We start from the raw sequence: 21,630 nt of genomic DNA, 5'->3' as shown, positions 1-21,630 counted from the left end.
AGAAGAAGAAGAAGAAGAAGAAGAAGAAGAAGAAGAAGAAGAAGAAGAAGAAGAAGGAAGGGACCTTGGAGGTCGTCTAGTCCAACCGCCTGCTCAGGCAGGAAACCTTATACCATTTCAGGCAAATAGCTGTCCAGTCTCTTCTTAAAAACTTCCAGTGTTGGAGCATTCACAGCTTCTGGTGGCAGGTGGTTCCACTGGTTAGTTGTTCTAACTGTCAGGAAGTTTCTCCTTAGTTCTAGGTTGCTTCTCTCCTTGACTAGTTTCCATCTGTTGCTTCTTGTCCTGCCTTCTGGTGCTTTGGAGAATAGCTTGACTGCCTCTTCTTTGGGGCAGCCCCTGAGATACTGGAAGGCTGCTATCCTGTCTCCCCTCGTCCTTCTCTTCATTAAACTACACATACCCAATTCCAGCAACCGTTCCTTGTATGTTTTAGCCTCCAGTCCCCCAATCATCTTTGTTGCCCTTCTCTGTACTCTTTCTAGAGTCTCAACATCTTTTTTACATCGTGGTGACCAAAACTGGATGCAGTATTCCAGGTGTGGCCTTACCAAAGCATTGTAAAGTGGTATTAGTACTTCACCTGATTTTGATTCTCTCCCTCTGTTAATGCAGCCTAGCACTGTGTTGGCTTTTTTGGCAGCTGCAGCACACGGCTGGCTCCTATTTAAGGGATGGTCCACTGGGACTCCGAGATCCCTCTCACAGTTACTACTGTTGAGCAAGGTACCACCTATACTATACCTGTGCATTTGGTTTTTCCTGCCTAAATGTAGAACCTTACTTTTTTCACCATTGAATTTCATTTTGTTAGATAGCGCCCAGTGTTCGAGTCTGTCCAGATCCTCCTGTATGATAAGCCTGTCTTCTGGAGTATTGGCTATCCCTGCCAGCTTAGTGGATTGCTCGCAAAGTTAGACGGGCCGTCATCCCTCATTTTTGTCACGGGGTTAGGCAGGGTTGCAGCTGGTGGGAAGGCCACGGGGTCTGCGCTCAGCTCAGCTTTTCAGGATGAAAGGGATCGCGCTTTGATTGCGGCTCAGCGGAGAACCAAGGGCATTACAACATTTGCCGTAATTTCCTTCATCAAAGGCGAGTGATGTCAATCACTTGTTTCCATTCTTCTTCTCCCCCCCCCCCGACTCACTCTCTCCCTGTCCTGCCCTGCCGGAAAACAACTTTAAAAACCCTTCGTTTTCATTTCGTCTCTTGATCTTCTTTTTTTTTATTATTATTATTTTATTTTTCAAATGGACCCCGTGGCTTTCGGAAGCGCCCTCCATCCGTCCAGCTGTTCGCTTCTCTTCTGAAAGGAAGGATTAGGCAAATATCCCTTTTCATTCCTAAAGCTTTTATCACATTCCGGGTTTGTGGAGGGGGCTTGTCAGAGCGGGGGGGGGGGGATGTCTGCAAAGCTGCTGCCCGTTCCTTTTCAGCTGCCTAATTATATTTTGTTTTTCAACGCCGGTGATTTAGCTGTACCTATCCACCGGATTTTTTCCCCCCTTTGATCTTGACTTCTGCACTCCGGCAGGAAAGCACAAGGGCAAAACAGCCGTCGAAGCAAACAAGAGACGGCTAATGGGATCAGAGGGACCTTAAATAACTCTCCCAGCACACAGACAAACACACACACACACACACACACACACAGAGTTTTGTTAGGAGGTTGCAGCTGCTGACACCTTAGCCAGTCCTTCGGCTGCCCCGATGAATGTTTTGCTGCAAATTGATCGCCCCGCTAAAACTTTGGGAAGGGATTAACCAAAGGCAAAAGGTAGCCTTCCGTACATACAGCATACCAGACTTCAAAAGGGACCCCCCGGAGGTCTTCTAGACCAACCCCCTGCTCGAGCAGGAGAGCCTCTTACCATTTCAGACAAACGGGTTGTCCGCCCTTTTCTTGCTAACCTCCTGTGATGGGAACACCCACAGTTTTGGGAGACAAGTCGTTCCACTGATGAATTGATAACAGGTAGCAGGATAACCGAGTGGGGAGGGACCTTGGAGGTCCTCTAGTCCAACCCAACCACCCACCCCGCTCGGGCAGGAGATCCTTTCCCATTTCAGAAATGAAGGTAAATGCGAGCATTAACACAGGTAGTCCTTGACCTACGACCGCAAGGGAGCCCAAAATTGATGTTGCTAAGCAAAGAGGGCTTCGAAGTGAATTTTGCCCCATTTTGCGATCTTTTCTATGCCGTGGTTGCTAAGTGAATCGCCGCGGTTGTTCAGTTGGCAACTTAAGGCTGACAAAGGTCGCAAAAGGGGATCACTTGAGCCCGCAACACCGCAACCGTCCTAGATACGAGTCAGTTGCCAAGCATCTGAATTTGGATCATGTGACCCCCCGGGGATGCTGCAGCGGTCGTTAAGTGTGAAAAACGGTCCTGAGTCCCTTTCCCCCCCCCCCAGTGCCTTTGTAACTTCTGAACGGTCGCTAAGTGAACCGTTGTAAATTGAGCACTGCCTGGACTCTTTCTGCTGATTCTAACCCAAGTGCGGGCGTGTCTCCAAAGAAAGACGCGCGGAATCGAGATTTTTGCCCGTCCGCCGGCCCTAAAATTGTTCGTTTTCTTTTCCCCAGTTTTCACCAACTACTACCACGGCCCAAGGACGCAAACGTTGTCCATCAACAACACCACTCTCCTGCTGAACATCTCAACAGAACGTCCCTCGATGGGGAACGAGAGCGACGGTCCTTCGGTCGCCGCGCACGAGGGGCGGGAAACCGCCGTCCTGAGTCTGATGCTCATGCTGGGCACGCTGTGGCTTGGGCACACTCTCTACCAGTTCAAGAAAAGGTGAGCCGTTTGTGGCGCGTTATCAATTGATGCCAATGGCTGGCGGGGTTTTCGTTGTTGTTGGCGTTTGTCAACAACTTGGGAAGATGCGTGGACTTCAACTCCCAGAATTCCCCAGCCGGGCCTCTTGGAAGTTGCCCCGGTTGAGGAATGTTGCCTTGTGCCCGTTATGAGAGAGGAGCCCAAAAACGGTGTAAGAAAATGGTCAGCCTTAGAGAGAGGAAAGCCAGTGAAGAGAGAGGAGACAAAGATAAGATAACATAACCTTTATTGTCTTTTTTTTTTTTAACTGCGGGCACAACGGCAACTCATCAAAAATGAAATTTAGCTGCCCGCTCTCGGAGGGAACGCAGACACGAGACACGGCTAAACCTACTATATGATGGGACAGATGTGTAGACCCACCCACCCCCTATATGTAGATAACAAATAAATATTAAGCCCCGTCCATCTTGAATATATAACGGAAGGAGGCCTCAGAAGAGTTGCACGGTAGGGGCTAAAGGAACTCGGTAGGAAGAGCTACCAACTCGGACAAACCAGCTAAGGGTGAAGAACAGCCTGATCAGGGGACGAACGAGAAGAAAGCAGAACTGCCTCGCGACGCCGACAGAGCGATCTGCTTCTGTATAAACATCCCTCCTGGATGATGTTATCTAGTTGGGTCACGAAACGTCTGCAAGGAAAAGACACACTCTGAGAGCACCAAGGACCCCACAGTCGACATTGTCATTGTCTTCCTCCTCTTCCTCCTCTAGCCTCACTTCATTCTAGCACTGATGATGTTATCCAGTTGGGTCATGAAACGTCTGCAAGAAAACCACCCAGTTCAAAGAGCACCAGGCACCCCCCAGTCATAGTACTCCTCCTCCTCCTCCTCCTCTTCCTCAACCCTCTATTCCTTCTAGCACTGCTGATGTTACCCACTTGGTTCATGAAACATCTGCAAGAAAACCACCAAGCTCTGAGAGCACCAAGGACCCCACAGTCGTCGTTTCTCCTCCTCCTCCTCCTCCTCCTCCTCCTCCTCCTCCTCCTCCTCCTCCTCCTCCTCCTCCTCCTCTCCTCCTCCTCCAAGCCATTCCCTTCTTGCACTGATAAAGTCACCTAGTTGGGTCATGAAACATCTGCAAGAAAAAAACAAGTTCTGAGAGCACCAAGGTCCTCACAGTCGTCATTCTCCTCCTCCTCCTCCTCCTCCACCTCCTCCTCCTCCTCCCTATACACCCTTCTGGCCCTGAGGATGTTACCTAGTTGGGTGATGAAATGTCTGCAAGAAAAACAGCCAAGCTCAGAGAGCTCCAAGGACCCCACAGTCCTCCTCCTCCTCCTCCTCCTATCTACAAAGCCCATTCCCTTCTTGCACTGATGATGTCACCTAGTTGGGTCCTGAAACGCCTGCAAGAAAACCACCCAGCTCAGAGAGCACCAAGGACTCCACGTACCCTCCTTTTTCCAAGGAAAACCCCTTACAGGCTAGACCTGGCTGAACCGAATGCCACAGGGAAGGGATGGCTGAAGGATGAACCAGCCTCTCAGCTAGGCGTGGATGTCGGCATCTTGACCAGCCTTCAAAATGTGACCAACACGCCTCTTGGGACACATTCTTGTGATGCTGTTGACCCGTGTGCAGCTGAAACTGGCCCCTTTCCGTGGTGGGATTCAAATCGGCGAACCGCCGGTTCTCTGCCTGGACGCTGCTTCCGGAAGTCCATTCCGGGCCTGGGCAAGAAAAAAATGAGCTACCGGTTCCGCCGAAGTGTGTGTGTGTGGGGGCTGAATCCCGCCACCAGCCCTTTCCGTTGGGTCATAAACATTTGCAGTGCCATCCTGATCTTTCAACCCCACTCCAGGAGGGCAGCTGGTGGTCCTGACTGGGTGTTTCTGATTCCGTTTGCAGCCCCTACCTTCATCCCCGGGTCCGTGAAATCCTGGCGGATTGCGCGTTGCCTATTTCCGTCCTCACCTTCTCCGTGATCGGATCCCACTTCTTCGAGGAAATAAAAAGTAGGTCAACTGGAGGGGGGGAGAGGGATTTTTGAAGGGAAGGGAGCAGAGATTTGGGGGCATTAATTGATTTTATTGAATTTATTGGCCGCGAGCCTCGTAGCCAAGGGTTCTATATCCTTGCGAAGTGCTGGTCCGCCTTCCCAGACGGACCAGAGAAGAAGGAGCAAATTCTGTTTTATTGCAGGGCTGCATTGAGATAAAACCTCGCCAGTCCGAAAGGACAGGGAGTCCTCACCTTAACGACTGGGACGGGGGCCTAAAAAAATTTATTGCCGCTAAGCGAGTTGAGTTTGAGTTTTGCCCCGTTTTATGACCTTCTCGGCCACTGTTGTTAAGTGAATCACGGCCGTTGTTCACGTAGTCGCACGGTTGTTAAGCGGATCGGGCTTCTCCCCCATTGACTTTGTTCGTCAGAAGGTGGCCAAAGGGGGGGGGGGAATCGCGTGACCCCCGGGATGCTGCAAATGTGGTAAAAAAATAGGAGTCGGTTGCCAAGTGCCCGAATTTCCAATCACTAGGAGACGGTGAGTTCTAGTCCTGTTTTAGGCATGAAACCAGCTGGGTGACTTTGGGCCAATCACCAGGAGACGGTGAGTTCTAGTCCTGTCTTAGGCACGAAAGCCAGCTGGGTGACTTTGGGCCAATCACCAGGAGACGGTGAGTTCTAGTTCTGTTTTAGGAATAAATGCCAGCTGAGTGACTTTGGGCCAATCACCAGGAGACGGTGAGTTCTAGTCCAGCCTTAGGCACAAAAGCCAGCTGGGTGACTTTGGGCTAATCACTCTCGCTCTCTCAGACCAACCCACCTCACAGGGCTGTTGTTAGGAAAATAGGAGGAGGAAGGTGAGGTGGATGTATTTACCACCTTGAGTGTTTTTTTTAATATAAAAATAATAACAGCCTTATAGAAACAAACAAAATGCATCACAAAACAGATCCCTGTCAAACTACCTGCTCCTGCCTGAGCAGGGGGTTGGACTAGATGACCTCCAAGGTCCCTTCCAACATTATTATTGTTGTTTTGTTGTTGTTGTTGTTATTATTATTATTATTATTATTATTATTATTATTATTATTATTATTATTATTATTCCAAGTCCCAATCTATATCCTCACAAGAAATGTCTCCAACTTTGCCTGAGCGAGTTCCTTTCAACTCTTCCACATATTTCCTTGCTCGGCACCACGCTTGTATTCACAGGCATTAAGTTCTCCGAATGATTCTAGTCCACAGTTTAATTTCACTATCACAAAAAAGGCACTTTTTTTGTTTGCCTTTTTTTTTTGAGAAAGAAAAAACTTTATTTTTTTCCCCCAATTATTCTGGTAGCCAGCAAAAAGCCTGCCTCGTTACCAGAGGCAGGAAGAACCGCTGACGGACATACAGATGTAAAGGTGACAAATGTTGACCCAGCGTTTTTTTTCCCCTCCGGGTTTGATTTTTTTTTTTTTTGCTGCTACTTTGTATTTTCCTAATTAAACGGCGCAAACGATCCAGAACATCTGCTAGGCTAGGAGCATCACACGTCGAAGGAAATCTTAAAATATGATCCGCGGCTGTGATGGTCAAACAGATTGACTTTTCCGCCGTAGGAAGGAAAAAAAAACCACCCCAATTCTTTCCATTCTCCGAATGACGTGGATTGGAGACGGGGGGACATGAATCAAAAGGAAATGAAGAAATCTCACAATTCCCCTTTTTTTGTGTGGGTCGCATTCCATTCGTTTGGAACCAGAAAAAGGGGCAAAACCTCTGCAGTTGTGTTGACTTGACACGACAAATTTCCCTGCTGGAGAGGCTGTCACAACCTCTCCATACTTTCAAACCTCGTGGTTCTACTTTCCCTGGAAGGATACACAAAATAAATCACAGCAGCTTAGATGGAAGACCCTCCTGTATTATCCCTGTTTATTTTATTTATTTTTTATCTATTTATTTGTATCCCACCTTTATTATTATTTATAAATAACTCAAAAGTGCTGAACACACCTAATAGTTGCTACTTTGGTTGGGCTGAGAGAGAGGGACTGGCCCAAAGTTAGGCAGCTGGCTTTCCGGCCTAAGACAGGACTAGAACTCACTGTCGCCTGGTGTTGGAGCGAAAGTCACCCAGCCAGCTTTCATGCCTGAGGTAGGACTACAATTCACCCTCACTTGGTGATTGGCCCACATTCACCCAACCGGCTTTCATGTCAAAGATAGAACTAGAACTCGCCATCGCCTGGTGATTGGCCCAAGGTCACCCAGCCGGCTTTCATGTCAAAGGTAGAACTAGAACTCACCATATCCTGGTGACTGGCCCACAGTCACCCAGCCAGCTTCCCTGTCAAAGATAGAACTAGAACTCACCATCTCCTGATGATTGGCCCACAGTCACCCAGCCAGCTTTCACGTCAAACTAGAACTCACCATCTCCTGGTGTTTGGCCCACAGTCACCCAGCCAGCTTTCACGTCACAGATAAAACTAGAACTCACCATCTCCTGGTGTTTGGCCCACAGTCACCCAGCCAGCTTTCACGTCCAAGATAAAACTAGAACTCACCATCTCCTGGTGTTTGGCCCACAGTCACCCAGCCAGCTTTCACGTCAAAGATAAAACTAGAACTCACCGTCTCCTGGTGTTTGGCCCACAGTCACCCAGCCAGCTTTCAGGTCAAAGATAAAACTAGAACTCACTGTCTCCTGGTGATTGCCCCAAAGTCCCGAAGCCGGCTTTCGTGCCTAAGGTGGGACTAGAACTCTTCACCTCCTGCTGATTGTCCCCCTTTAAAATTTGTGGACTTGGGATTCCCAGAATTCCGAAGGAGGGAGGAAATAGCTGGCTGGGGAATTCTGGGAGTTGAAGTCCACAAGTCTTAAAAGTTGCCAAGGCTGGACACACACACACACACACCCCTTATAAGACCTTACCATCCCGGGCAAATGGTTGTCCAGTCTCTTCTCGAAGACGTCCAAGGATGGAGCACCCACCCGTTTATCATGACTCTGTCGGTTTTCCCTCATTTTTTTTTTCCAGTGTCCAAATTTAACTACAATCAGTCGGAGAGCTTGTTCGTCCTGGCGCCCTTGAAAGATCTCCATCTCGGCTCGGTTATGAGCGCGATGGGCCTGGGTTTCTTGCTCTCCATGCTTTTCTTCATAGAGCAAAACATCGTGGCCTCGCTCACCAACGCACCCGAGAACAGGTAAGCTGTTCCACCCCGGCCCCGTGAAGCTTTTTTTTTCTATTTCAGGTTTCGGATTCCCCCGGCTGAGGGCCCCCCCCCCCCGTCTGGTCACCAAAACGGGGAAACTCTGAGGGCGCGCAGAGTTGCACCGGCCATCGTTGCCGGCGCAACGAGCTCCAACCGAAGAGTTTCTGCAGCATTTCTGAACAACGGCTCGCTCTGCAAGTCGGTCCGCAGAGTTATAAAAATCTCTCCGCCACCCCGTTTGCTTCCCGCTCTTTAAAAAAAAATGAAACTAGAATTTGACTCTTAAAGTGTTAAACCTGAAGACTTTTTTTTTTTTTTTGCAGCGAAATGAACGTAGGCCAAAGGCCAGGTTCTCCAGTGGAGGGATTAAGTGTGTAAGCCGCCCTGAGTCTTCGGAGAAGGGCGGGATAATAAATGGAATTAAAATAAATAAAATAAATCCTTAGTGCTCACTGACCTTGGTAGTTTCCCGGCAGACGTTTCATCACCCAACTAGGTAACGTCATCAGTGCCGTTCCCTCTTTTGGGTGACGAAACGTCTGCCAAGGAAACAGCCGAGCTCGGAGAGAAGCAGGGAACCTCCACTTCAATCCTAAGCCACAAATCTTCTCCTTTATTGGCTGCTTTCTTGCAGACGTTTCATGACCCAGCTAGGTAACATGGTCAGTATTCAACACGCAGTTAAGCAGTGATTTGACGCCAAGATTAATACTAGACCACCAGCCAAGTAATAAGCAGTAACCCAGTCAAGAAATCATCAGTTCAGACAGCAAACATCAGCCGAATCAAGATAATACCAAGACGCTAACAAATACCCTATGCTTCCAGGGTAAGCTTGTCACCCACTTGTTACCCACTCCCTTCTAGCACTGATGATGTTACCTAGTTGGGTCATGAAATGTCTGCAAGAAAATCACCAAGCTTAGAGAGCACCAAGGACCCCACAGTTGTCATTCCTCCTCCTCCTCCTCCTCCTCCTCCTCCTCCTCCTCCTCCTCCTCCTCCTCCTCCTCCTCCTCTCTGCAAACCCCACTCCCTTCTAGCACTGATGATGTTACCTAGATGGGTCATAAAATGTCTGCAAGAGAACAACGAAGCTCAGAGAGCACCAAGGACCCCAAAGTCGTCGTCCTCCTCCTCCTCCTCCAATCCATAAACGCCCTCTCTTAGCACTGATGATGTTCCCTAGTTGGGTCATGAAACGTCTGCAAGAAAATTAAGCTCAGAGAGCGCCCAGGACCCCACAGTCCTCCTCCTCCTCCAATCCACAGCCCCCCCTCCTTTCTAGCACTGATGATGTTACCTAGTTGGGTTATGAAATGTCTGCAAGAAAACAATTAAGCTCAGAGAGCACCAAGGACCCCATAGTTCCACCCGGAGCTGCGGCCATTCTCTTCCATTGGAGGCCTGTTGTTCCGATTCTTGGGTTACAGATTGTTCTGGTTCGGCCCAGTGTTCCCGTGACGAATCCTGACTAACAAGCATTTTATTCCAGGTTGGTGAAGGGAACAGCCTATCACTGGGACCTGCTCCTGGTAGCGCTGATCAACACGGGCTTGTCCGCCTTCGGATTACCCTGGATCCACGCTGCCTTTCCTCACTCGCCGATGCACGTCCGAGCCCTGGCTTACGTTGAGGAAAGAGTTGAGAATGGACACATCTATGAGACGTAAGTCCTGAGTAGACCTTGCTCTGTTTCGGTTGGGTCAAAAGCCGTTTCATGGGTTTGTAGGACTGAGCTGGCCACCAGTTCCTGAAATCCACCAAAAATTGAAATGGGAGTGGGGAAGGAGTGAACTAGTAGTGGTATTCAGCTGGTTTGCACTGATTCGGTAGAACCGGTAGCTAAATTTTGTTGAGTTCAGAGAACCGGCTGAACCGATGCTGCTTCTGGAAGTCCGTTCTAGGCCTCGGAGGCCTGGAGGAGGTCTCCCAGGCCTAGAACGGCCCACTGGAAGTGCGTGGATGTCACTTCCAGAAGTCCATTCTAGGCCTGGAGGAGGCCTCCCAGGCCTAGAACAGCCCACAGAAAATACATGGATGCCACTTCCGAAAGTCCGTTCTAGGCCTTGGAGGCCTGGAGGAGGTCTCCCAGGCCTAGAATAGCCCACAGGAAGTGCATGGATGCCACTTCCAGAAGTCCATTCTACCAGGCCTAGAACAGCCCACAGAAAGTACATGGATGCCACTTCTGGAAGTCCGTTCTAGGCCTCGGAGGCCTGGAGGAGGTCTCCCAGGTCTAGAACGGCCCACTGGAAGTGCGTGGATGTCACTTCCAGAAGTCCATTCTAGGCCTGGAGGAGGCCTCCCAGGCCTAGAACAGCCCACAGAAAATACATGGATGCCACTTCCGAAAGTCCGTTCTAGGCCTCGGTGGCCTGGAGGAGGTCTCCCAGGCCTAGAACGGCCCACCAGAAGTGCGTGGATGTCACTTCCAGAAGTCCATTCTAGGCCTGGAGGAAGCCTCCCAGGCCTAGAACAGCCCACAGAAAGTACATGGATGCCACTTCCGGAAGTCCGTTCTAGGCCTCGGAGGCCTGGAGGAGGTCTCCCAGGCCTAGAATAGCCCACAGGAAGTGCATGGATGCCACTTCCAGAAGTCCATTCTAAGCCTGGAGGAGGCCTCCCAGGCCTAGAATGGCCTACCGGAAATGCATGGATGTCACTTCTGGAAGTCCATTCTAGGCCTCGGAGGCCCAGGCCTGCATCCACGCAGAGAAGCGGATGTTCAGGTATTAGAATCCCACCACTGGAGTGAACCCTTAGCTACAAGTAGTCCTCGACTTAACGTCCATTCGTTTAGTGACCTTTGGAAGTTACGACAGTGAAAAAAGCGACTTAAGACCATTTTTCACACTTACGACGGTTGCAGCCTCCCCATGGCCATGTGATCAGAATTGAGCCGCTTGGCAACTGATTCATATATATGACGTTTGCATTCTCCTGGGGTCACGCGATCCCCTTTTGCGACCTTCTGAGAAGCAAAGTCAACAGGCGGAGCCGGAGTCACTTAACAACCGTGTTAATAACAACTGCGGTGATTCACTTAACAGCTGTGGCAAGTAAGGTTGTAAAAATGGGCAAAGGTCAACTGTCTCGCTTAGCAGTAGGAATTTTGGACTCCATCGCGGTCGTACATCGGGGACTAGCTGTATGCGTTTATAAAAACATTTGAAATAAATAAGGTAAATATCATCTAAATTCATGTTGCAAATATTCTGGGTCTATGTGTGCAGTCTGTTAATGCATCTTTGGGGATTTGCATTGCATTGCTTTCTCCCTGGCTATTTGATTAAAAAAAATAAGAAATGCCTCTTTTCTCAAGTGATCAGAGCTGATGGGTCCCACGGAAAGGGTCAGGAAGCAGGTTGGCAGCTGTGGGACCAATTTGCCTCTCCCAGCATAATAAGACAAGAAAAAAACAGGAAAAAGTGTCAGAGATAGGATAGGATAGGATAGGATAGGATAGGATAGGATAGGATAGGATAGGATAGGATAGGATAGGATAGGATAGGATAGGATAGGACAGGACAGGACAGGACAGGACAGGACAGGACAGGATAGGATAGGATAGGATAGGATAGGATAACAGAACGGAACAGAATAGAATAGAATAGAATAGAATAGAATAGAATAGAATAGAATAGAATAGAATAGAATAGAATAGAATAGAATAGAATAATGATAAGAACAGAGTAGAGTAGAGTAGAGTAGAGTAGAGTAGTGGTAAGAATGGAATGGAATGGAATAGAATAACGATAAGACTGGAATAATGAATAGAATAGAATAGAATAGAATAGAATAGAATAGAATAGAATAGGAGTAGAATAGAGTAGAATGGAAAGTATAGAATAGAATGGAATGGAATAGAATAGAATAGAATAGAATAGAATAGAATAGAATAGAATAGAATAGAATAGAATAGAATAGAATAGAATAGAATAGAATAGAATAGAATAGAATTTCATATCCTAAAATTAAAGGCTGATTTTGTTCCACCCTTTTGAGAAATTTGAATTTTTTTTAAACTAATATGATTTGGTCTCGTTCTGCTATAGCCTCACTTTGATTTCAGATTATCACATATGTTGGTACAATTTGTGAAAGAAACATCATACTGCAGCGAGGGAACTGTATTTGAATTTGGAAGTGTAATCTTAAAACAGAGAAATTGGCGTCTGGTAAAAAGCCTTGCTCCGCTGAGCCCAGAGCATGGCAATTATTTTATATAAGTGGAAAGCAACTTATGATCGGAATGAACGGATTCAGGATATGAGTCATCTGTTTTTCAGAAGTCCTAAAAAAAAATGAGCAGTGTCTTTCTATATGGTCCACATTTAATACCAAGGTGAATCATACAATTAAAGTTATATTCCTACACATATTGTTTGGCATTTTCTCTCTTATTTGTTAATTACGGTTGAAGTCAAGTCTTAAAGTTGCCAAGTTTCAAAAGTCCTGCTAGTCCTCAACTTAACGTCCAGAAGTGAGCCCTACATTTTTGGTGCGAAGCGAGACATTCGTTAAGTGAGTTTTGCCCCATTTTACGACCTTCCTTGCCACCGTTGTTAAGCGAATCCCTGCAGTTGGTTGAGTTAGTAACACGGTTGCTAAGTGAACCTGGCTTCCCCCCTTAGTTTTGCTTGTCAGAAGATGATCACATGAACCCAGAACACAGCAACCGCCATAAATATGAGTCAGTTGACCAGCGTCTGAAATTTGATCTCGTGACCACGGGGATGCTGCGACGGTTGTAAGTGTGAAAAACTGTCGTACGTCACTTTCTTCAGTGCCATTGTAACTTTGGATGGTCACTAAATGAACTCTTGTAAGGTGAGGACTAGCTACATTTGGAGAGTTTATTCTTGCCGGCAAGAAGAAAAAAAAATGCTGCTCCCCACCACAAGAGGGCAGCACTTGTTTTATAGCTCTTTTTAGACCAGCTGTTACCATAGCTACCCCTGTTTTCCCGAAAGTAAGGCCTACCCAGAAAATAAGCCCTAGCTTGATTTTTAGGGGTGGGCCTAATATAAGCCCTACCCCAAAAATAAACCCTAGTTTTGGGGTGAGGCGCACACATAAAAACCAAGCTAGAGCAGGGGTGAGGTTGTGTGGATCTGCCCTATGCGCCTTGCACCCACTTCCATTGCAGCCAGGCCTCTCCCACTTCTTCTGAGGCCTCTTCTGCAGCCAGGCCTCTATTTCTCAGTCATGGGCCTTTTCGGAAGGCCTCTGCAGCCAAGAACCAAGCTATGGATTCAATCCATAGCTCGGTTCTACAAGATCTCTGCAGACGAGCACCAAGCTATGGATTGAATCCATAGCTCAGTACTCGGCTGCTTAGGCCTTCTGGAAAGGCCCGACTGCAAAATGCAGGCCCGAATGCAGCTGCAGAACTTCGGCCCCAGAAGAAGTGGACCGGTTGGGTGGGGCTGTCGGTGCCGGAGTTGAGGTAAGGCCTACCCCCAAAATAAGACCTGGTGCCTCTTTTGGAGGCAAAAATACAAATAAGACCCGGTCTTATTTTCGGGGAAACACGGTGTACAGGTAAGCCCTTGACTTACGACCACAACTGAGCCCCAAATTTCTGTTGTTAAGCGAGACCTTTGTTAAGTGGGTTCCGCCCCATTTTATGACCTTTCTTGCCACACCTGTTAAGTGAATCACTTGCAGTTCTTAAGTCAGCAACCCAGTTGTGAAGTGAATCTGGATCCCCGATTGACTTTGCTTGTTGAAAGGTCACATTTTTTTCGCTGCCGTTGTAACTTTGAACAGTCGCTAAGTGAACCGCTGTTAAGTCGAGGACGGCCTTTACCTCAGGTGGCTTTCAGACGTAGGGTTTTGCCGATGCAAATTGATGTAAAAAAAAAACAAACAACCCCACACAAAGCAGCTGTGTGTTGATTCTTAAGAAATCCCACCGAGAGACTTTTCTTTAGCAGCATCCGTTGTCGCCTTCAAGCTGTCGCTCAGCGAAAAGTCGCAAGTCGAGAACTAACTGCACATACAAGCTAATTTCTGTTTAAATCACCAATGTGGCCCTCCGGTTCCTAGAGTTCATTCCGCGTGTTTTCCGTCAATTGCTAAAAGAGCTGAAACTTAGTTCCGGGTGATCAATAACGCTGAATTAATAACCACTTTTTTTTTGGTTTGATCCAGAGGGTTGATCCAACAACTGGGTCTCTTGAAAAGGGAGTTTCTTTTTTTAAAAAAATCCCAGCTGTGTCTGCTGTTTTTCGACTTGTCCTATTTCCTTTTTTTTTTTTTTCCTATTTCCCTTTTCTTTTAACGCTTTTGAGAAAGACGGTTGAAACGTAAGGTTGAAAAACTGGGTAGTTGAAACCAGGACAGATTAAAAAGCAGCCGGGGAGCTGGCGTGGCGAGATAAAAGCTTAGCAGACCGCAGAGTCTAAATTTATTTATTTCTTTTTTTTCTTTTTTTTCTTTTTCTTTTTTTTTAAAGCTCCGACGATTGGAAGAAATTTATTTATTTATTTATTTGTTTGTTTGTTTCGATTTATATACCGCCCTTTTCCCGAGGGACTCAGGGCGGTTTACAGGGCAAATTAAAACAGTGCAATGTACAAATTAAAATAAAATTAAATTAATAGCCCCCAAAGAGTTTAAAATGTAAAATTTAAAACCTTAAAGGGAAGCCTAGAAAAGAAGGTTGAAAGGAAATTCATTAGCTGGGGATGGAAATGGAAATTATCCGGACCGTTTCCCGAAAATTGGATTTTGCCTTTTCAGGGGCTGGAACCTTGCTTAAGTTAGATCAAAGCAAAAAAAAAAAAAAAAAAAAAACAAGAAAAACCCAGGATAAAGATAGTCCTCAAGTTACAACCGTAATTGGGCCCAAAATTTATGTTGCTAAGCGAAACAAAGGGGGGGGGGTGTCACGTGATCCTCTTTCACAACATTCTGACGAGCGATGTCCATTGGTGGGAAGCCAGATTCCCTTAACAACTGTGCGACTTAACAAACGCAGGGATTCGCCGAACAACCGGGGCAAGAAAAGTCGTAAAACTGGGGGTGTGGGGGGGGGGACTATGCTTCACAAACGTTTCACTTAGCTACATAAATTTGGGGGGCTAAATTTGGGGGGCTAAATTTCGAGGACTGCCTGTAGCTTCAGATCAGAGTTGGAAGATGACAGGGCTTGAGCAGGGGGTTGGACTAGATGACCTCGAAGGTCCCTCCCAGCTCTGCTGATGTTCTAGGACGGAAACATTTCTGGGAAGCTTTCGTCTAATCCCATCCAAGCATCATCATCGTCATCATTGTCATCATATAATATGATGATGATGATGATGATGTTGGAAGGGACCTTGGAGGTCATCTAGTCAAACCCCCTGCTCAAGCAGGAGACAATAATAACAACAACAACAATAATAATATTGGAAGGGACCTTGGAGGTCATCTAGTCCAACCCCCTGCTCAGGCAGGAGTCCCTATACCATTTCAAACCAATGGCTGTCCAGTCTCTTCTTAAAAACTTTCACCGTTGGAGCATTCACAGCTTCTGGTGGCAGGTGGTTCCACTGATCAATTGTTCTCACTGTCAGGACTTAGAACACAGGCCGTCCTCATCTTACAAACGTTCCTTTACTGACCTTTCCGAGTGACAACAGCACTAAAAGAAAAAAAAAAACAACCCGACCATTTTTCACACCTAACAGCCTTTGCAGCACCCCCATGATTCTCCCGATATCCAAATTCAGATGCTTTGGCAAGCTGCTTCGCAGTCACAACGGTCGCAATCTCCGCGGGGGGGGGCGGTGTCAGGCGATCCCCCTTTTGCGACCTTCCGACCATGGGAAGGGGGAAAGCCAGCTTCGCTTAACGACCGGGTTACGTAACTGAACAACGCAGCAGTCGTCGTAATAAAATGGGGTAAAACTCTCCGAGCCGGTGTTTCGCTTAGCTCAGCCGGTGAAGGGGGGGGGGAATTCTGGCCGTTGAAGTCCACCTGTAACTTCAAGTGGCCGAGGGTGAGAAATACCGAAATAATGAATGGATTAACCCCTCGGCTGCAGGTGTGCAGGTGTGTGAACACTGGGCACTCTCTAACAAAATGAAATTCAATGGTGAATAAAGTAAGGTTCTACATTTAGGCAGGAAAAATCAAATGCACAGGTATAGTATAGGTGGTACCTTGCTCGATAGTAGTAACTGCGAGAGGAATCTCGGAGTCCTAGTGGACAATCGCTTAAATAGGAGCCAGCCGTATGCTGCAGCTGCCAAAAAAGCCAACACAGTGCTAGGCTGCATTAACAGAGGGATAGAATCAAGATCACGTGAAGTGTTAATACCGCTTTACAAGGCCTTGGTAAGGCCACACCTGGAATACTGCATCCAGTTTTGGTCACCACAATGTAAAAAAGATGTTGAGATTCTGAAAAGAGTGCAGAGAATAGCAATAAAGGCGATTAAAGGACTGGAGGCTAAAAGATATAAGGAACGGTTGCAGGAATTGGGAATGTCTAGTTTAATGAAGAGAAGGACGAGGGGGGACATGGTAGCAGTCTTCCAGTATCTCAGGGGCTGCCCCAAAGAAGAGGCAGTCAAGCTATTCTCCAAAGCGCCCGAAGGCAGGACAAGAAGCAACGGATGGAAACTCATCAAGGAGAGAAGCAACCTAGAACTAAGGAGAAACTTCCTGACAGTTAGAACAACTAACCAGTGGGACAACCTGCCTCCGGAAGCGGTGAATGCTCCAACACTGGAAGTTTTTAAGAAGAGACTGGACAGCCATATTGTCTGAAATGGTATAGGGTTTCCTGCCTGAGCAGGGGGTTGGACTAGATGACCTCCAAGGACCCTTCCAACTTCTTCTTCTTCTTCTTCTTCTTCTTCTTATTATTATTATTATTATTATTATTAATTTGCACACGCTGACCCCGACTCTCCTCCTTGCCTTAGCATTGTGAGTGTGAAGGAGACCCGGCTGACCACGTTGGTGGCCAATTCTTTGGTGGGCCTGTCGCTCCTGCTGCTTCCTTTCCCGCTCCAGCTGATCCCGAAGCCGGTTCTCTACGGGCTCTTCCTCTACATCGCCTTCACCTCCATCGATGGGAACCAGCTGTTCGAGAGGGTGGCCCTCTTGCTGAAGGAGCAGGTAAGCTGCCAGGGGGGAGGGAGGGAGGGAGGGAGGGCCAGACGGACGGAGCCCCACGGAGCCATGGCCGAGCTGCTTCCTCAGTGCTGTGTCTCCAGGATCCTGGTTGGATTGTGTTGGGTCGGGAAACTCGGCCGTTGTATCACCTCTGATTGCGGTTCGCGGTTAGAATGGAAAAGAATGGGATATTTAGATTAGAATAGAATAGAATAGAATAGAATAGAATAGAATAGAATAGAATAGAATAGAATAGAATAGAATAGAATAGAATAGAATAGAATAGAATTAGAAATAAGAATAGAATAGAATAGAATAGAATAGAATAGAATAGAATAGAATAGAATAGAATAGAATAATAGAATAGAATAGAATAGAATAGAATAGAATAGAATAGAAAATATGGAATGGAATGAAAGAATAGAATAGAATAGAATAGAATAGAATAGAATAGAATAGAATAGAATAGAATAGAATAGAATAGAATAGAATAGAATAGAATAGAATAATAGGATAGGATTATAGAATAGAATTACATTTATTTATTTATTTATTTATTTTATTGGATTTGTATACCGCCCTATTCCCGTAGGACTCAGGGCGGTTTACAGGGCAGTTAAAACTATGAATACAAAAAATTAAAAACAATTAAATTAAATTCAAGCCCCAAGAGTAAATCTAAAACCCAGTTAAATTAACAACCCCACAGCCTGGACCAAACAGATCGAAGAGCCAAGTTTTCAGGTCCCGGCGAAATGAGCGAAGGTCGGGGGCAGTCCTAAGTTCCGTGGGTAGTTAGTTCCATAGGGCAGGCGCACCCACAGAGAATGCCCTTCCCCTGGGAATAACCCGCCGGCATTCATTAACCGGCGGTACCCTGAGAAGGCCCTCCCTGTGGGGGCGCACAGGACGATGGGAAGATGATGCCGGCAGCAGGTGTTCCCTTAGATAGTCCGGACCCAAGCCATTTAGGACTTTATAGGTCATTACCAGCACTTTGAATTTCACCCGGAGGGCAACCGGAAGCCAATGCAGCTCACGGACAAGAGGTCTTACACGGGAGTATCGGGAAGCTCCCATCAAAACTCGCGCGGCTGAATTCTGCACCAGTTGAAGCCTTCGGGTGGTCCTCAAGGGCAGCCCCATGTAGAGGGCATTGCAGTAGTCTAACCGGGAGGTCATAAGCGCATGAGTGACTGTACGTAGAGAATAATGATAGAATGGAATGAATAGAATAGAATAGAATAGAATAGAATAGAATAGAATAGAATAGAATAGAATAGAATAGAATAGAATAGAATAGAATAGAAAATAGGAGAAAGAATAGAATAGAGTAGAATAATAGGATAGGATAGGATAGGATAGGATAGGATAGGATAGGATAGGATAGGATAGGATAGGATTATAGAATAGAATTATAGAATAATGATAGAATGGAATGGAATTAGAATAGAATAGAACAGAATAGAATAGAAAATAGGAGAATAGAATAGGAATAGAATAGAATAGAGTATAATAATAGGATAGGATAGGATTATAGAATAGAATTATAGAATAATGATGGAATTAGAATAGAATAGAATAGAATAGAATAGGAATAGAATAAAATAGAATAGAGTAGAGTAGAATAATAGGATAGGATAGGATAGGATAGGATTATAGAATATAATTATAGAATAATGGAATGGAATAAGAATAGAATAGAATAGAATAGAATAGAATAATGATAATAGAATAGAATAGAAGAATAGAATAGAATAGAATAGAATAGAATAGAATAGAATAGAATAGAATAGAATAGAATAGAATAGAATAGAATAGAATAGAATAGCCCTTAGACTTATATACCATTTCATACTGCTCTTATAGCCCTCTCTAAGTCAGCCTCCTGCCTCCAACAATCTGGGTCCTCCTTTTAGCGACCTCAGAAGGATGGAAGGCTGATTCAACCTTGAGCCTGGAGTGATTCGAACTGCTGACAGCTGGCAGAGCTTTTGCTTGCAATACCACATTCTGACCACGGGGCCCCCTTGGCTCAAACCCTACCTGTATTTGTTGGGTGCTGACCTTTCCCTTCCTTCCAGACGGCCTATCCTCCAACGCATTACATCCGCCGGGTCCCCCAGAGGAAGATCCATTACTTCACCGGCCTGCAGGTCCTCCAGCTCCTCATTCTCTGCAGCTTTGGGATGTCCCCTCTGCCCTACATGAAGATGATTTTCCCGCTCATTATGATCGGAATGATCCCGATCAGGTAAGACCTTGGCTGTGGCCTCCTTTGCAGAGATGGCTTTTGACAGGGTGGAGTGGCTGCAGATCCCGGCTTTGTAACCTCAGTTATCTTCCAGGCTTCGTTGTTCTCCTCCGTCTGGATTTTGGGTTGAGCTACATCTTCAGCCTGGCCTGCTGGGATGTAGCGGGCTGCAAATCTTCTTTGTGGCAGTCCCTAAAATACTGGAATAACTGCTATCGTGTCCCCCTTATTTCTTCTTTTCTTTAGACTAGTCACTAGCCAAACCCAAATCCCGCAGCCGTTCTTCGTATGTTTTTGTCTCCAGGCCTTGGATCCTCTTAGTTGCCCTGCTCTGAACTGTTTCCCTCTTCTCCTTGCTCAGATACAAGTTGCTCCCCAGCATCATCGAAGCGAAATATTTAGACGCCATGGACGCCGAACACTAACCCCGATGATCTCCGTCCTTGCGACGGTTCGTCGCTCGTTTTGGTCTTCCGGAACGGAAAAGGGAGCTGCTGACCAACCGGGACTTGCTCGTTTGGACGTCGGTTCGTTTCCGCACCCTCGGCGCCTTTCCTTTTGTACTGCACTACAACTACTACCCAAAGTACTGACGCCATTGACCAATCAATTGCTCCCCCCCCATTCCCCCGTTTCGGGGTTTGAGGAGGGAGTGTGTGTGTGGGGGGGGGGAAGAGTCCAGCGAGACCCTCTCCCTTCTTTTATATAGACAGATACACTCCGGATCTTTCCGGAAAGGCCCTTTTCCGTTGGACGTGAATTCTCTATGCAACCGGGAGCTTTGTGGTTTCAGCTCTCGCTGCCCTCAACTCGGCTCGCCTTCTGGACGAGATGCACCCCGGAGGATCTCCTGAGCAAGGGGGGGGTCGCTGGAGACACCCGGATGACCTCTCCGTGGGATTTTTTCCCCCGGCCTCTCCTTTCCACCAGGGGGCGTCTTCACATGCGGCGAGGGTCGCAGCAGCTGTGAGTGACAGCGGCCGACACCACCCGGAAAAAAAAACGATATCCAAGATTTCTCTTGGAAGCTGCTTTTCGTCGACCATCGTGACTTGGCCCGGCGGCATTTCCCGGGCTGCCTCTCCCTCCGACGTGCATTATGGACTTGAGCCTTTCTCTCTTTCTCTCTCTGTCCCGGCCCGTAGTCCCCAAGTACTACTTCCTGTGTACATACTTATACATAGCAGAATCTTAAATTTTCTGTATATATTTTGCAGATAAATAACCGTATCCCCGGGGTTCCGATGCCTTTTTTTTTTTCTTTCCAGAGACTGCGAGGATTTTTGTGCAATCAGTGTTAACCCGTACTGTAAACGCCCCCCCTTGCCCTCCTTCTTTTATTTTCCCTCCCCCATTTCCTTGCCCCCCCTCCTTTATTCCTACTACAGCCTGCTGTTTTGTGTTTGGATCTTCCTTGTTTATATGGATTGCCGAGGTGAATAATTACTTTGTGTGTCTGTGTGTGTGTGTTGGTTCTGGCCTTTAAATTCCCATCTCTGGATTGCTGCTGGTGTCGGAGGCTGTTTGATGGCCTTTTGCAGCTTGGTGCCTTTCCATAGGCCGGGGGTGGGAGAGTGGGGTTGATTCCCATCGTCCACAGTTAGCCCAGGAGAATGGGACCTTTAACCCATGACCGTCCAGAGAACTCTTTTGAATTCCTAGAAGAGTCACCAAAGGATCTAATCTCGTTGCTTTTTCTTTTTTCTCTTTCTTTTTTTTTTTTGTTTTGGTAATTTCTATCGTGGGGCTTCCCTGTTGTTGTTGTTGTTTCCCCCCCCCCCCCATTCCCCACGAAATTGTATTTCTGGAATGATGTTCAACTTTGTAATTTTCTCCGGATTGATCAGTTGTTTATGCATTGGGCTGTTTTGGTCCCCTCCAACCCTCCTCCGAAGTCCTGCAAAAGACAAAAAGAAAAGAAAGATAACGCGTGTTATATTTGAGACCGTTGTCTGTTGTTGTTTTTCCTTTCCCTTCTCGCTCTCCCGTTTCATGGGACGTTAGGAACCCCCCCCCCAGCGAAAATATAAGAACATAGAATAAGAGAATTGGAAGGGGCCCTGGAGGCCTTCTAGTCCAACCCCCTAAAGAACAGTTGCTGGAATTCAGTATGTCCAGTTTAATGAAGAGAAGGACGAGGGGGGACAGGATAGCAGTCTTCCAGTATCTCAGGGGCTGCCCCAAAGAAGAGGGAGTCAAGCTATTCTCCAAAGCGCCAGAAGGCAGGACAAGAAGCAACGGATGGAAACTA

General features: G+C 46.9%; 1 protein-coding gene across 1 annotated transcript in view; it reads left to right on the top strand.

Moving 5' to 3' along the window:
* SLC4A11 (solute carrier family 4 member 11) overlaps window positions 1-21,339 on the top strand; it is a 125,929-nt gene extending 104,590 nt beyond the window's left edge. Inside the window, exons 14-20 of the mRNA XM_083367134.1 lie at window positions 2,588-2,804; window positions 4,705-4,811; window positions 7,833-8,001; window positions 9,506-9,679; window positions 16,933-17,128; window positions 19,210-19,379; window positions 19,741-21,339. Coding sequence (XP_083223260.1) covers window positions 2,588-2,804; window positions 4,705-4,811; window positions 7,833-8,001; window positions 9,506-9,679; window positions 16,933-17,128; window positions 19,210-19,379; window positions 19,741-19,804 — 1,097 coding nt within the window. The 3' untranslated portion in view covers window positions 19,805-21,339. The remainder of the gene's footprint in view (window positions 1-2,587; window positions 2,805-4,704; window positions 4,812-7,832; window positions 8,002-9,505; window positions 9,680-16,932; window positions 17,129-19,209; window positions 19,380-19,740) is intronic.
* The last annotated feature ends 291 nt before the right edge of the window (window positions 21,340-21,630 follow it).

This window comes from Vipera ursinii (genome assembly GCF_947247035.1).
Source record: "Vipera ursinii genome assembly, chromosome: 7".
NCBI classification, from domain to species: domain Eukaryota; kingdom Metazoa; phylum Chordata; class Lepidosauria; order Squamata; family Viperidae; genus Vipera; species Vipera ursinii.
Note: the sequence above shows the minus strand (reverse complement) of the source record. Positions and strands in the feature narration are given on the sequence as shown.